At 31.7% G+C, this 15970-nt stretch overlaps 2 protein-coding genes across 7 annotated transcripts; one reads left to right on the top strand and one right to left on the bottom strand.

Moving 5' to 3' along the window:
- The first annotated feature begins 8041 nt into the window (after positions 1–8041).
- On the top strand, positions 8042–14179 carry LOC113004067 (exosome complex component CSL4). 5 transcript variants are annotated; one of them, XM_039459196.1, is made up of 6 exons: positions 8042–8335; positions 8410–8525; positions 8597–8845; positions 8931–9012; positions 9071–9212; positions 10503–10641. In XM_039459196.1, the coding sequence occupies exons 1-5, from the start codon at positions 8299–8301 to the stop codon at positions 9199–9201; spliced, it is 615 nt and encodes a 204-aa protein (XP_039315130.1). In that variant the 5' UTR covers positions 8042–8298; the 3' UTR covers positions 9202–9212; positions 10503–10641. The 5 variants fall into 5 exon arrangements, with proteins under 5 accessions (XP_039315130.1, XP_025991922.1, XP_025991921.1 ...); XM_026136136.2 differs by lacking the exons at positions 8042–8335; positions 8410–8525; positions 8597–8845; positions 8931–9012 and adding exons at positions 11096–11413; positions 11492–11676; positions 11755–11911; positions 14030–14179 and having other exon boundaries at positions 9074–9212; positions 10503–10733; XM_026136135.2 differs by lacking the exons at positions 8042–8335; positions 8410–8525; positions 8597–8845; positions 8931–9012; positions 9071–9212 and adding exons at positions 9495–9832; positions 11096–11413; positions 11492–11676; positions 11755–11911; positions 14030–14179 and having other exon boundaries at positions 10503–10733.
- LOC105199304 (WD repeat-containing protein 91) lies at positions 12037–15831 on the bottom strand. Of its 2 annotated transcripts, XM_011166324.3 has the most exons (8): positions 15582–15701; positions 15033–15297; positions 14839–14954; positions 14191–14378; positions 13806–14118; positions 13609–13730; positions 12838–13492; positions 12037–12730 (listed from the first exon to the last, which is right to left on the bottom strand). In XM_011166324.3, exons 1-8 carry the CDS (start codon positions 15699–15701, stop codon positions 12581–12583), a joined length of 1929 nt encoding a protein of 642 aa, XP_011164626.1. In that variant the 3' UTR covers positions 12037–12580. The 2 variants fall into 2 exon arrangements, with proteins under 2 accessions (XP_011164626.1, XP_025991919.1); XM_026136134.2 differs by having other exon boundaries at positions 13806–14378; positions 15582–15831.
- Positions 15832–15970: the final 139 nt, after the last annotated feature.

Genomic DNA, 15970 nt, shown 5'->3' with positions numbered 1-15970 from the left:
CAGCTTTACGACGAGGGGCTTTAATTTCCTGAGGAACGCACATTAATCATTTATCGATGATTAACTCGTAGAGCCGCCGATAAAACTGGGATCGGTTCCCGATATTGTACGTAACGATCGGCGAAAAGTCAACATGGAAACTACTAAATGTTTCTTGTTACGGTAGCTGGACGTTATTCATTTAAGCTCGTTTTAAATGATCTACAGTTTCGCGTCAAAAAAATTTTACGTTAAAATTCTTTATAATCAGGGCTGAGCAAAAAGTATTTCAAATACAAAATACTAGAAATTTTAGTATTTTTATTATAAAATACAAAATACTGGCAATCTTTCGATTTGAAATATAAAATATAACTTATAATTTGTATTTCAAATTAAAATTGCCAGTATTTTGTATTTTGTATTTGAAATACTGTTGGCTCAGCCGTATCTACAATATTTATGATTTTATAGCATATAAAAAATATTACTTATATAAAAACATATACATATACATATATAAATATACATAAAAATAACGGCATATAATATAGTTAATGGAATAGAAAGTATAAAATACGCAATAGCGCGAGAAAACTTTTAAATTATGATTCTACGATATATAAATATCCGATACTAGGTAAAAAAATCATATCCCCACTACATGATTTTAGCACAGACTTGAACCATTTTTATCGACAGTGTCGTAAAATGAATGTGCTATGTAGTACCAATTTCAAAAAGGAATATACTGGCGGTAGTGTACAGGAGGTTTCGTCAATTGCAGTCATATTTTATGAATATAGAGATGTTTAAAATAAAATTATGCTTTTATCATTTCAGACAACACACAATATTTATGATACATATTTTTCACAATTTATTTTTTAAAAATATTATATAAAAATTGAAAAGATACTTTTATTTTCTATAGATTTATTACTTATTGTCTCTTATTGTTAGTTTTTTTAAACATAATAAAATACATCAAATAGATTAATAATTTTTTTTAATTTAAAACGTATCAAAGAAATTACTATAATAGCAAAACTAAATATTTAATAAAAGTATTTTATATTATAATCACATGCTAATTTTATATAATCGTAATTTCATAATTTTTTTATATATAAATATTACATATACTTTATAAATTTTAAATGAAATTTTAAATGCATCTTTAATTTTTTTATAAAATTCATGTGGCATTATATTTGTATTCTCATTAAAGAATTTTATTCCAACACAAGTGGTATTTACTTAAAAATACACAATACTTTAAAATGTGTAGTCTAATTCAACTTAAATGGTATGCATTTAATAAAAAAAAAATTGTATGAAATCTTTAAATTGCTCCAATTATGAAGGGAATATGTTACTCTTGGAAACAATTAATATTTCCATTGAAATACTAGTGCTAACCAGCAGTCTCCGATAAATCTATAGAAAATAAAAGTATCTTTTCAATTTTTATATATTTTAAAAAAATACATTGTAAAAAATATATATCATAAATATTGTGTGTTGTCTGAAATGGTAAAAGCATAATTTTATTTTAAACATCTCTATATTCATAAAATATGGACATTGACTGCAATTGACGAAATCTCCTATACACTACTGCCAGTATATTCCTTTTTGAAACGGAGGACGGACAGAAATCGATTGTCCACTGTCGACAAAAATGGTTCAAGTTTATGCTAAAATTATGTAAAGAGGTTATAATTTTTTTACCGCCATTTTTTTCTCCTACTTTAGACTTGTCAAATCTTTTCTTCCTTCTTAGTTGTTAGAATAAAACGCGATAACATAATTTCAATTATATAATGTTACTGTTTACTGGCTGTACGTACATTTTTCATTTAAAACTTTAAATAAGCCTTATATTTGTAAAAATGGATCAACTTGAGGCTCACTTCCGACGATTTTAATCGACGGTTTTTTTTTATTATACGCCTTTTTTTCTTTTTTGTCATTTTATACAATTAATACAATTAATTTTATGCGTTAAAAATAAATATAATACAACACAAGATATAAAAAAATTGTAAAATATATTACAACAAATTGTTAAATATATATTTTAAATATTTAACTAATAACAATTGCGAAAAAAACATACAAAATATCTGTACAATAAACTCATTTTACAATTTCTATTTTGTTAATTTTAGGTTGTTCCATATTTATCGGAAATAATAATAATAATAGAAATTTTGGTTATAAATTTGAAATTTTCCTATACAAATTACATACCTTTAATATATGCCTCCCAGGTCTTCTCTTCCTTTCAGGACATTTAAGTTGATAGGACTTTTTCTCCTGCTCCTCTCGTTACACACTCGTGAAACACACTCGCGATAATATACTAATACAATCGCCCGTAAACTAATCGTTTACTAAGTCTTAGTTCAGTCACTTAAACGACACTCCCGAATTAAAACGCGAGACGCGACAAACCGGTTGCGATTTATTTTTTTTTTGTATTTAAATTGAGTGTATGTACGTATATGGAAAGAATAAGTTTGCTGAAGCAAATAAAAAATTAATTTAAGGTACGTATTTGAAAATAGATTTGTATGATTAAATTGTCAATAATCACAATAAACAAATTCAATATATACGCATTTCTTATAAAACAACTTTGACTTACATAAAGAACCCAGCAAACACAGTTGCATAACAACAATGTTAATAGAATAAAATCGGAAGTAACACGCAATATAACATGCGCGTTACATGTTCATGTTAGTTATAATTTCCCACTCATAAGAAAAATAACAGTTACATAACAGTTGTATTATATTTGTTATATTAATAGGAGTCATATTAATAATTCAGTTTTATAACAGTTATATTATTAAAATAAAATGTTTGTTATATAAATCTAATAAATGACAGTTATATGACTGTTATGATGTTGTAATATCAAGAATTCAATTTTACATAACTGTAATATTGCTAGAATGTAAAGATTCGTTATATAACGTGACACAAACAAGTTATATAACTATTATTTTCTTTGTTTGCTGGGAATATTTTTTTCTTCATGAAAGCAAATTATGTCTGTTTAAGATTGCAAATTCTTTTAAGAAAATGTTATATTTTTGCTTACACTGAGAAAAATAATCTGATAATATTAAAAAAACTTGTATGATTAAATATTTCTGGTCAAAACCAGAAGCACAATTTCTGGTTATTATAATAGGACTTTGGTTATTACAATCTAAATGTATAATAGATTTAACTATAATTTGGTAATTTCTAAAAGATTTCTGACTTGTCCGGTTCTAAACAGACGTCTTGGTTGAATCTACCAGATTTCTAAATGATGCAACAAGACCTTTTTTCTAATGATGATATTCAATTTTAAAAAGAATTATTTTATAGCGTTACAAGCATCTTCTTCCTGACACATGCAAGAGACATTGCTCGTTATGCGTGATAACGATTTAGCAATTTGAACACGATGGATACGGGATCGATAGTGAGATCGTTGCGAATGAGTTCTGTCTTTTGTGTTACGTTTAACGCACGTCTAACGTCGACTAAGCTTTTTGAACCATGATTCGTACGACACTTGTATTTTTTTACAAGCCATAGTCGCAGGCAGCAAGTCACTTAAAGGAGACGCACTTTCTGGGGTGCTTTTGTCAACCCGCGACATGCTCACAAATCGTGGTTAATCCAGCTGATCGACCGATTAGACGCTAAGTCCAATGAGATATGGTCTCATTGAACCGACAACGTGACGAGAAGTCAGAGTGTACATGCAACGGTCTCTAATATCGAATCGTATTTCGTAATTGCATATGTTCTCATGCAAACGCGAAAATTATTTTCTACGAATTGCAATGTCTTTTGCATTTATCACAAAAAACTGAAAGAAAAATAAAAATTATAGAAAAATGAAAAAAATTTTTAGCATTAAAAAAATTATTTTATAGCGCTGCAAGCATCTTTTTGTAGCATCTGCAAGAGATAATGCTTATTACGTGATTAACGAAATAACGATTTAGTAATTCAAACGCGTTGGATACGGGATCGATAGTGAGCTCGTTGCGAATGAGTTCTTCTTCTTGTGTCACATTTAACGCACGTCTAACGTCGACTAAGCTTTCTCAACCACGATTCGTACGACACTTGTATTTACAAGTAACAAATACAAGCCATAGTCGCAGGCAGCAAGTCACTTAAAGGAGACGCACTTTCTGGGGTGCTTTTGTCAACCCGCGACGTGCTCACAAATCGTGGTTGATCCAGCTGATCGGCCGGTTAGACGCTAAGTCCAATGAGACATGGTCTCATTGAACCAATAACGTGACTAGAAGTCAGAGTGCACATTGCAACGGTCTCCGAGTCGTACCCCGTAATTGCACATATGCCCAATCGAACGCGAAAATGTCTTGTTGCGATATTTAAAAATCTGATTGTATCAACCAATATGTCTGTTTAAAAATTGAGTCAGAAATATTATAGGAATTGCCAGATTGACCTTGTTTACACCGAGCACTTGATACGCGTACTAACTAGTAATTTTCTATTAAATTGTCTTGATTTCGGCAATAAATTTAAAAAATAGTATATTAAGTTGGTATAATATGAATCAAGATAATTAAATATATGTATTATGTATACACGCATTGTCGACAGTAAGATAAATTAATAGAAAGTTACGAGTTAGTACGCGTATCAAGTGCTCGGTGTAAACTAGGCCATTATAATAAAGTCTATCAAACGTTCTAATTAAAAGATATCGAATTCTATTATAAAAATCAGAAATTCTTCTAGTTTCATCAAAACGCACTCACACAGAAAAAAAATTAGTATTAAATTAACAATTTATTATTTCGTATATAAACAAAAATGTAAAATCTTTGTGAAAGAATTTATAATCTTAAACAGATATAATTTGCTTACACGAAGAATATTTTTTTCTTTATGAAAACAAATTATGTCTGTTCAAGATTATAAATTCTTCCAAGATAATTTTATATTTTTGCTTACACTGGAAAAAATGATCTAATTATATTAACAAACTTGTCTATATTCAATTTGTCATTATTGTTTATATTTTATATAATATAACTGACATTGTCTATATTCAAGTCAATTATAATTCTTTACAAAAATTTAATACTAGTTGTACTTTTCTATTTGCATTTCTAATGTAATTTTATAATAATAAGAAATATGAATAACCTGTCTGGTTAGAATTTATATATTGCATAGCATAAATCTTTTGTGGACAATTCATGTATTCACTAACATGAGTTCCAGATGAAACAGGCAAACCAATTTTTTATATTATGGTTATTTAAAATTAGCATAACAAATTGTATTTTTGCGTTAATTCTTTTATCTATTTACGTTTCTTCAAAATACCTATACTGGTATATACTAAAACTTTGTATTTCTTTCAATTCGTTATTAGTCATTTTGGTATACATTTAATTTTTATTCATTAAATTATTATTATGTATGAAACAGGATAAAAATTCGGATGTAGTATTATGTCCTGAAGTAATTATTATTCACGGAATTATTATAATGTCACGACATAATTTTAATTTATGAAATTATTTTATGTTTTCACATACTTTTAATTGATCTAATTAAAATTATATTACCACATAATGATAATTTGGAATTATTATTATGGACCGCCATAATTTTAATTTATGTACTTATTATTATGTCATGACATAATTTTAATAAATGGAATTATGTCATAACATAACTTTAATTTATTTAATTAAAGTTATGTCTTGACAGAATTATTTTTATAGCCGTAATAAAACTTACGAATTCTATTATATTATTAAAAAGTTAAATTACTTGTTATATTTCATAATTTTGTTATCTTATTTATAAATTTTTTTATCACTCACCGATCGATGCGCAATAGTGGAGTTCATCAGACACGTCGCTACGATAAATCTATAACATATAAATATAAGATTCTTATTAGAGAAGCTTTCAAAATAATCAACGATTTAAAAGATAATTCTTATACGCATAGAATTTTTTTAATTGTTTTTAAATTAAAATATTATAATTATACATTTTCAAAAAGAATATATAAAAATAAATTTAGAAAGTGTTATATTAAAATATTTTTTCATCTAATTATTATTTTAAAGAAATTGAAACAAAATTACTAGAAAAACAGAAACCAACAATTAATTTTACATATGTAAGCAATAATGCTTACCGCAAAGTTGCTCCACCGTGGCCTGATTTAGATCTCTTCAGATTATATTTCCATGATGTGCAATAATAGAATTGTAGTGCATACAAAACACTATACAATCTGTAATACAAACAAATATTTAAATAAGAATAATATTATAAAAATATATGGAAAAATTATTTTTGCAAACAAGTATCGTTTTTTATTTATAATTTCAACGGATATGTAATAAAAGAGTAAAGTTTTAATGAAAATAAATTACTAAAATACAAGAATCACGCGCTATATTACAAATGACTATCGAATCTATATTTTATGCAATAATTAGTAGTTTAAAAATAAATGCATAGTTAATATAAACTTTGCTTAGTAATTAGACGAATCATAACGCCATTCGTTCCGGAGTTGAGTCTTTCTACGTATGTCGCGTTGTGCAGATAAAAAGTAAATGCAATTAAGAAGACGAAATGATTTCATTTCCCGCGCGGACAACTTCATAGCGACGCCGCACTTGTGACGTAGTGACGCTACACATCCCGCTCTCAACTTCACATTCATGCAACCGCATACACATTCCGCGTCTCAAACAGCAAATGTACGTTGCTTTTTATGACGATTATTATTTCGTCTTATACGTTAGAAGCATATTAATATTATAAGCTCGACATCCGCGCGCGTTACTTGCAATCTGATAATATACGGGTGCTTTCCAGCTACGACACAAATCGACACTGTGTAACACAGTGTCCATTAGTGTAAGAGAGAAAATTTTAGTTGTTTCACTCACACTAATGGACACTGTGTTACACAGTGTCGACTTGTGTCGTAGCTGGAAAGCACCCTACATAAATATCGTCGTTGTCAACAGGTAGCGTGATATATACGCCGACCGAATAATTATCGCGAAATACGCGTTTGTACGAATCACCGGTATAAATACAGAATTTGTATTCCGCAACGGTTAAACTGATAATATTGACGCGATTGAGATTGAGATTGAGATTGAGATTGATTTCGTTTACCTGTTAAATCGCAACGCCGCGCCGCTCACTCCGGCTCCAATCCGCATCGCGCCCTTGCCGTGTTCTGCAATCAGACGAAAATGCGCATCAAGATGGCGAGCCGGCTTCGTTTCGGCGCGCGCGATTAACTTTACGCGTCAAGATCGACGTCGCGGACGCGCTACATACGGCCATCGAATCTACATGACGCAATGATTGAATTGACAATAAATATCAACGTGAGTTAAGTTTCGCTCACCTGTTAAAGGATTCGCGATGTCGCTCGTTCCGGAGCCGATCCGTCCCGTGTCTAGCGCGTTCTGGAAAGGACGCGAATGCAGTTAATATAGCGTGAAGTGGATCTCTCTCTTTCTCTCTCTTTTTCGCGTGCGGTTAACTTCACGCGCCAAAAGGCCGCGGTGCGCAACGCTACGTGTGTATACCGCCGCGGTATCGCTTTTGCCGTACCTACGTTTTCGATTGACCGAGTAATTACAATGTAACGTAGATTGTACTTACGAATTAGATATCGCGACGACATCCGTCCCCGAACCGATTTGTCTCAGCACGTTCTGCAAATGAGAAAGAAACACAATTAATAAGACGAAAGGGCGGTCAATTTCGCGCACCGCAATTGACGCTGCACGCGACAGCGATATACGTCGTGATCGCTCGAACGAGTATTGAGAAATACGCGTTCGAACGAATTATAATGCGAGATCTACATATGTTATATTTACCAATTAAATGATCCGCGATGCCACTCGTTTCGGAGCCGATCCGTCCGCGTTCACCGCTTAGCTGGAAAGAACTCGCAAAGTGCGATTTTGCGATTCTCGAAATATCGAGACTCGCAATCTCAACTTATTCGAGACATAGCAGTGATGCCATCCTAACAGGCCTACAGAAACGTGGTTGACTTAACCTCAAATAACTTCCTAAGGTAAAAGTTTCTCGCCAAAATAAATTTAATGTTTCGGAAACAAATAACAAATTTGCAGTCGACTATGTCTCTCGAATGTTTAGATTTTTCGTATTATTGATACGACAATTGTAATACAACATATGAATGTTTTTCATTGATAAATTTGGGATTATCAATTTACATCACAGAATACAAAAATAATGACTGAGAAGGAGGAGTTTATTATCTGCGTACCCGGTAATTGTTTAAATATTTTTAATCGATTCAATTGCTTTGTAAGCATTAAATTAATTTTCCAATATTTCTTTCAGGTCAGAGATTATGTGTATCTGATAAGAGCAATGTAGCTGGACCTGGGACGTACGAGCAGCAGGGTTATATCTATTCGAAACTCGCTGGCATCGTAAAACTAGTAACAAATGATAAAGTAAAGTCTTTCATGTTTCCATTTATTTTTCATTAAATGTAAGAGCTATCTTTAAATATACGTTATTACAGATTCGTAAAGTTGAGGTACACAGTATGACAGAGCAAAGCACTGTTCCTGCACCAGGAGACATTGTGACGGCCATGGTCACTGTGGTTAATCAAAGATTTTGTAAATGTAGCATCAAGTGCGTGGGCGACATAGTACTGACGAGGCCTTATAGAGGAATATTAAGGAAGGAGGACGTTCGGGCGATTGACAAAGACAAAATAGAGATGTACAAGTGCTATCGACCTGGAGATATTATTCTCGCAAGAGTTGTATCCTTTGACTTCACTCTGTGAAACAGTATATTTATGCATTAATAATTATACCTGTAATTTTTCCTATTATACCTTTTGACAGATGCCAATGACAGAAATGCACACTTATCAATTGAGCACTGCAGAAAACGAGTTGGGGGTAGTTATAGCTCATAGCGACGAAGGTGAGAGCTCGATGTACCTTTCTCCCTTGCCTTACTTTAATGGCTTGTCATCTTACAGGTGCAGTTATGATACCAATCAGCTGGACACAGATGCAGTGCCCAAAGTCTTTGTGCAAGGAATTTCGTAAAGTTGCTAAAGTTGTCCCAGAACATATCATAGCAGAACAAACTGAAAAGACAAACGATTAATAAACTTACAAGTAATCAGCTTTCTAACTACATAATAAATTTTAGAATCTAGGTAAAATTTAGGTTGTTATAATTTATGTAGAAGGTTTATATAAGTGATTATAATTCTCGTATATTCTTATATATTATTATTGAAAATATTTACAATTTGGAGTGACAAAAAGTTCCCAAACATTTCTATTTCAATTAAATTAGTACACAATTTTTTTAAAATAAATATAATTTTAATAAGTGATTATATTAATCAAATTTTGATTTTTTATTTAAAATGTTCAAACAATTCAAATGCATGTTTTTATATGTAAGGCATTTTTTTTAATTCATTGATCAATTTATCTATCATCACCTCATCACTTATATCCTTTCTTTTTCCTTCTTATTCATGGTGCTCACTACCCCTCGTGACATGCCATGGCCAGTGGCAGTGGATGGCAGCACTGCCAGTAGTGCCAGTGTTTTAATGGTGTTTTAATGTAAATATTTAGTGGGTCCATAAATGCTTGTGTATTTCTATTCAAATAATTTGTATTATACGTTGTCAGTTGATAAAAATAGTGACACAAATAAGTAAAAATGGCAGAAACGTCATTTTTGAAACCTCCAGACACAGAATCACTGAATTACACTCAAGGTGAGGTTCATTGCTTTATGAGGTTAGGTACTCGATTCAGGTGTGTACATAATAATAATAGAAATACACAGAAAAAGTGCGTAATATCCTATAAGTGTTTATGATATCCTATAATTATTACTCTTGAAATTCAATTAATATGATCAACAATGAATTATTATCATGATAAATGACATATTTATTAACTGATTTTATCTAATTGTTATGTTGTTATTGACATAATAATTTTATATTAAATTAATTATTAAACATGAATAATCATGTTTCACACAAAATAAATCTTAAATAAATGACTCATTGTGATAAATATCAAAAGCCTGAATGGTCGAATTTATAAAGACATCCATCTTTAAAAATAAACAAGTCTAAATTTGTATCTAGTTGAAGTGATATCTTTCACAATTACAAGTATTTTAAGATTCTTATTATTATTATTATTATTAATATTAAATTATTTATTACACAATTCAATGTTACTGTTCTTACTTTAATTTAGGATGTTGTGTTTTAAGACTGATAAAATTGTTGCATATAGTTTACATAATTAAAAAATATATATAAAACTCCTACAGAAAATATGATTAAACACCAAGATTTCCTTTGACTGAAAAAGACTCTTGACTCTTATCTTCTACTTGCTACATTTTTAATAAAATTGGAATGGTTGCAGAAATTCGACAGATGATGCATGGGTTTGGTGACAGCAGTGAACCATTGTATGAATCAGCAAAGATCATAGAAGATGTTGTGCTGCAACAAATGAAAACAATTGTCAAGAAAGCTTGTGAAATTGCAGACAGAGACGCCAGTTCAAAGAAAATCAATATCATTAATGGAGAGGACCTTCTCTTTCTAATGCGTAAAGATAAGGTCAAGCTTCAACGTATTATGAAATATCTTCGTAAGTATGCAGTATTTTTTTATCATGCGTGCTGTTATTTTTTACTTAAAAAAAAAATGTTAAATTGACTAAATTTTTCAACTTGATTACATTTTCTCAAATTTAATCAAATGTATAGGGAACTTGTGAATGTTTATAAATTTATTTAGGAAATTATTGAATACTAGGATCTGTTTTTAAGCAGTGTAGCCCTTCTTGTAACTTAAATTTGTTGATATATTTCTCATATTAGGCTATTGTTTTTTATAAATTTTTTTATTTAAAGTATTTATATGTATTGCTTAAATATAGAAATATTTGAACATAACTATTTAGTTTGTTATGTGTTTTAAGTTTATTTAGAGTAAGATTCCTTCTTTCAGAACTCAAAGAATTAGGATCCTCGGTTCAAAAACTTATTAACTCGAATGATTCACCGCATAATGTCACGGAAACTGAAAAAGTAGACGGTACTTCGAAAAAAATGCCATTTCAGAATTTTCTGGAACAGATTGACAACACAGGTGAACTTCTGGAAAATTCAGCCTCCATGGACGAAGTTAAACGACGTAGATGCATCCGTGCGGACATCGCATCGAGGTCCATGGATGAGACGCATTACATGAAATTCAGCAAGGCGCGTCGCGTATCCTTCGCAAACAAAAATCGCCACAAATTTAGCGATTGGATTTGCTTGGATGGTACCACTTCAATTAAAATTGTTAAAGTTATAACTACATTTTGTGTGTCATACTTTAACTATATTTATTTAATTATAGGTGACATGACTATGTCGAAGCAAGCATACACAATTTTATCTTACCTTGCGTACGAAACGGTTGCTCAAATTGTTGATCTCGCCTTCTTAGTTCGGCAAGATCAGGGTAAAATGCACGGCGATGCTATAGATCGGCAACGATTCAATTATGTCAATCCATACACATTTAAGCGCTATCACAGCAAGGTACATATTGTAGATGTAATAAATATTCGAAAAAAATCGAAACGAAGTAACGTAATATATTGTTTGTTTTCTTTGTAGAATTTTGTAATGAAAGCATTAACTCCTTCGGAGATAACTGAAGCCCTCAGGAGATATTGGTCTCCACAGCTAGATATGACAGGCCCGTTTAATCGATGGTCTATGAGAAAACCACATTTGAAACTCCTTTCGTGTTAAATGTAAAGGTCTGAAGAAGGTAAGAAGTTTAACATAAATTAATCATTAAAAAAAAAAGCGTATTCTCAGGGTAAAGAGTCTATTCTGTAATTTATTTGACAGAATTATTTATTTGCAAAAAGTTGGGAAAATGATACACACATGTGCAACACTAAAATTGACTCTGATATTTATTGACATTTTCTTGATTTTCTTGTACAAGGGTTCCATTTTCTAATTTTACATACAAGACCTTATTGTTCTTTTATCGCTTTTTTTTGCTTTTTTTATATTACAAAAAAAGCGAGTAAAATTATCATATAATAATTGAGATATTTATGATCCTCCTCTTAAAATAATTACAGTATTCTCTGTACATTTTATATTTGGTAATCCCTGATTGCTTTTTAAAAGATAAAAGATGGTTTTTATATTACTACTTAATACTACTTGTAATTACTACCACAGTGATACATTGTACTTTTCATAAAATATTCGAATCTTTTCTCTTTACACGGATTACCAATGCTTTGGCAATGCAGTATAATGTCTTAAAATCTAATATGTCTTTAATCGACAATCTCTCGTGTGAGTTTAATACAATGAATAAGATAAATATCTACAAGATCTTCAATTAATATCATCAGTAACTTCAATATCATCAGTATTTGTCTTACGAATTTACACAGATGCTAATTTTGTTTCTATATCATGGTGAGAGTAGTGTTGATACTCGCGCCTTTCCTTCTGCACCGCCGGTTATACAAGTTCCAGATTGATTGGCAGTTGACCAGTCGCAACATAGAGTACCCTTATGTCCTCCTAGTTCTAAAATCTTTCCTTGCGTACTCGGTGGCATCTAACGAAACAGAAAAGTGGCGTATATAAGTTGTTAAATATTATATACCTAATCGATATCGTGAGCATATACATTTGTATAAAATATTTTGCATATAATATCTGTACCTTATATATATTTCCTCCAGTCTGCGTGCAGAGCAGCATGTAATTGCCGCTCTGATCGAAGGTAAATAGTTTTCCGTGAACGGGATTTTTCTCAATCTTAATCTTGGTCTCCCATAAGACTTTTCCAAAGTGATTCAGACTTCTCTGGCATAGCTTGCCATCCTCGCTTTGCGCGCATATGTTTGTAAAGTCGTTAATTAATTCTATATCGATTATTGGGCTAGAGTGGCAGTTGAGATTGTCTATTATTTCGTTTCGCCTCAGATCGTGTATGAGTATATTGCCATTAGACAATCCCGTGATAAGTAGTTGGCCGTTATGATTGAAAGCGGAACATAAAGCAGTAACGTTCTTATCTAGCGGCAATGTTCTCTCGAGCTTTCTCGTTTTTATATCGTACAGCAACAGTTTGCTTTCACTACCGCTCGATACAGAACAGACGAACGTCGATTCCGTCGGATTGCAAATTAAAGTAACGATTCGCGAATTCTCATGATTGATATCCCAGAGCGTTTTACAATCTCGCGTATCGTGTAACTGAATTAAACCGTTGTTGTCGCCGTGCAGGAAATAACGTTCGTTTTTCGATATCCAATCCAGTGAGGTGATAGCCTTATTAGAATTCACCGTGGCGGAGGTGAATGTAGTAACAGTCCTAACACAAATATAAATAAAAATTAGTAACAAAAAATTATAATTATTATAGAAATAATAACAAGAATATTATCGTTTCTACATTGATAGGGAAAATTAAATAAACGCGTTTCTTACTTTGGTGAAGGAATCGGCGTCCATACTTTGATGACACCGTCGGCGTCGCCCGTCGCGACATACGATCCACTCGCATTACTCTTGCACTGAATTATGGAGGTTTTATGTTCTGTATATTCCTCCTGTAAATGTTACATGTTATTATAGCAAAAGTGATCAATAGTAGAGAATTCCCGAGATTAGTAATATGCTTTAACCTGACTTAAAAGAATATAACTGGAATCTATTTTTTCTTTAGTCTTCCTCTCGATAGCAGTGTCCATAGAAGAGTCTCTTTTTCTAGAACTATTTAATCTTGAATCACAGCTGATACTCCTCTTGGCGACTGCCTCAGACTTACTGATTGAATTCACCCGTCCCTTCGTATTCGTACGTTTAGTCGAGACTATTTCAGATTCCACATTCTTTTTTACATTTGCAGGCTTTCTACTTAGGATTGGACTGGACCCACCACCAATATTTCGTATGAGATTCCTCAGCGTCTTTGGATTTTCCAGTAACGGCGACTCTCTATTATTTATAAATATCAATAATATTATTAAAATATAAAATCTTTTTTTACATAAGCTAATATGAACGTACTGAGCAATAATGTAAAAGTCATCCATGAGGGGGGGATGCTGGGGTGCTGGACCTGGATTCACATCCGATATGCTTTCTATTTTAACGGTTTCGCTCAACCGTTGCCTCAGTGTTTCATTCTCCTCTTGTAGTCGTTTAAATTTATTTGTGTCTTCGTCAATCGTAAGTAATGTTGGCTGAGGCATACACTAAGAGATGAAAATATCAAATTTCTCGTTATTCCTATCATATTTTGATCATGTTGAGGCGTGTTTTTTATTGTGCTTTGTTACAATAATGTATAAGATTTTGTTACAATACAAAATCTAATACGTAAAAAAATACTCATTCTTAATAAATTCTTTTGTTTTTCTTCTCTAGTCGCTCTGTTATTTAACACTAAAAGTACTGATATTCTTTATTCACTGAAAAGACTGAGCAAATAAATTATACAAATAATGTAAAAACCAAATATTTTATCAGTATAAAGGATATAATTATTGAAAAGTCAAAGAATTCCAAAATCCTGTTGTTTACACAAGGCAATATTAAACTAAAAAATCGAAACAATCAATAATGACCACTCGGTATTTCTAGTGTTAAACTTATCATTTATCTGGAGAAATCAATTTTAGCTTTGCAATGCGAATGAAATGCTTTCTCACTTACTTGAAAAATTGTTGCTAGGAAATTGTGTAAGGATACTAACATAGTATCATGCCATTGTTTGCTAAAATGGACCGAGTAAGTCGGATTGTCTTCGGGATTTTTGATAAAGGCGAGAGCTGCAATATTGCAAAATGTACAAATTAATATTCTAGATCTACAGTGTTATAAATTCATAAATAAACAAGGGAACATACCGAACCAATCCTTCCATTCAGAATGACCCTGTAACTCTGGTGTCATTTTATTAAAAAATTCGTGTATCCTATCTTGCTTGCCGTTCACAGCTGCATTTACCAAGTACATCTTTAATACGGAATTCTCCAACTTTTTGATCGCGGGCGTAAAGTGGCTTTCGAGGCGGCAAAACATTCTAGTGTCTAAATGTCCCCATAACTCTCTCAGCGACGTCAGATCGTAATTGTATATGTATTGCATTAATTGATCAACTATTTTATCTACCTGTTCAAATATATTGTCGAATATTAAGCTGTCTTCCCGATACAATTTTTTACTAATAACATAATTCATGTACAAATATTTCTATTCACATGTAACGCTTTACGTTTAAAGAACAACATGAGCATAGGCTGTAAACAGCTAGAAGTGGAGCAAGTGCGGTAGATAAAGGTAATGACATTCACATGAGGATGTACCGCACGATTATTTTGAGTCTTGTCCTCTCGATAAAGCATATCCTTATTTGGTTGGATGTTTTGTTGTTATTTTGCTAGAATTATGCTCACCCTAAATCCCTTTTCTTTTTCCGCCTTCAGATCATTATCAAAAGCCTTCAGGGTTTGACTGAAACCCCTGAAGAGCAAGTACTCCTTTACCAATTCGTCCACATACTGTACGTGAGACATGTTCCCTCCAATTTCTTTGAAATGCTACTCGTTCGCACCAGTTGACAGCTGTATATTGTCATCCTTCGGCCATTTTGGTTCGCCACTGAATGAACAGTACAACAGCAACATTTCGCCTGGATAGTGGATGTAGGATTGCCAACAGAAACCTTACAATAGAAAGGCATGTGAGAGTTTATATCGACCACTTTCTCGAGCCATCGAACAATCGAAAGAATCTATTTGAAAGGAAATTATTGTGTTTAGAGAGAAAGTAATTATTGCAAAAA

Source organism: Solenopsis invicta, chromosome 16, assembly GCF_016802725.1.
Source record: "Solenopsis invicta isolate M01_SB chromosome 16, UNIL_Sinv_3.0, whole genome shotgun sequence".
NCBI classification, from domain to species: Eukaryota; Metazoa; Arthropoda; class Insecta; order Hymenoptera; family Formicidae; genus Solenopsis; species Solenopsis invicta.
Note: the sequence above shows the minus strand (reverse complement) of the source record. Positions and strands in the feature narration are given on the sequence as shown.

Bases quoted from the DNA above. Each gene is read 5' to 3' on its own strand.
- LOC113004067 (XM_026136135.2), top strand. From the start codon at position 9,775: ATGGCAGAAACGTCATTTTTGAAACCTCCAGACACAGAATCACTGAAT. The intron at 11,414-11,491 runs GTACCACTTCAA...ATTTAATTATAG, and splicing joins CGATTGGATTTGCTTGGATG to GTGACATGACTATGTCGAAG. The intron at 11,677-11,754 runs GTACATATTGTA...TTTTCTTTGTAG, and splicing joins TTAAGCGCTATCACAGCAAG to AATTTTGTAATGAAAGCATT.
- LOC105199304 (XM_026136134.2), bottom strand. From the start codon at position 15,701: ATGTCTCACGTACAGTATGTGGACGAATTGGTAAAGGAGTACTTGCTC. The intron at 14,955-15,032 runs GTATGTTCCCTT...GCAATATTGCAG, and splicing joins TGAATGGAAGGATTGGTTCG to CTCTCGCCTTTATCAAAAAT. The intron at 13,731-13,805 runs GTTAAAGCATAT...TAACATTTACAG, and splicing joins GTTATATTCTTTTAAGTCAG to GAGGAATATACAGAACATAA.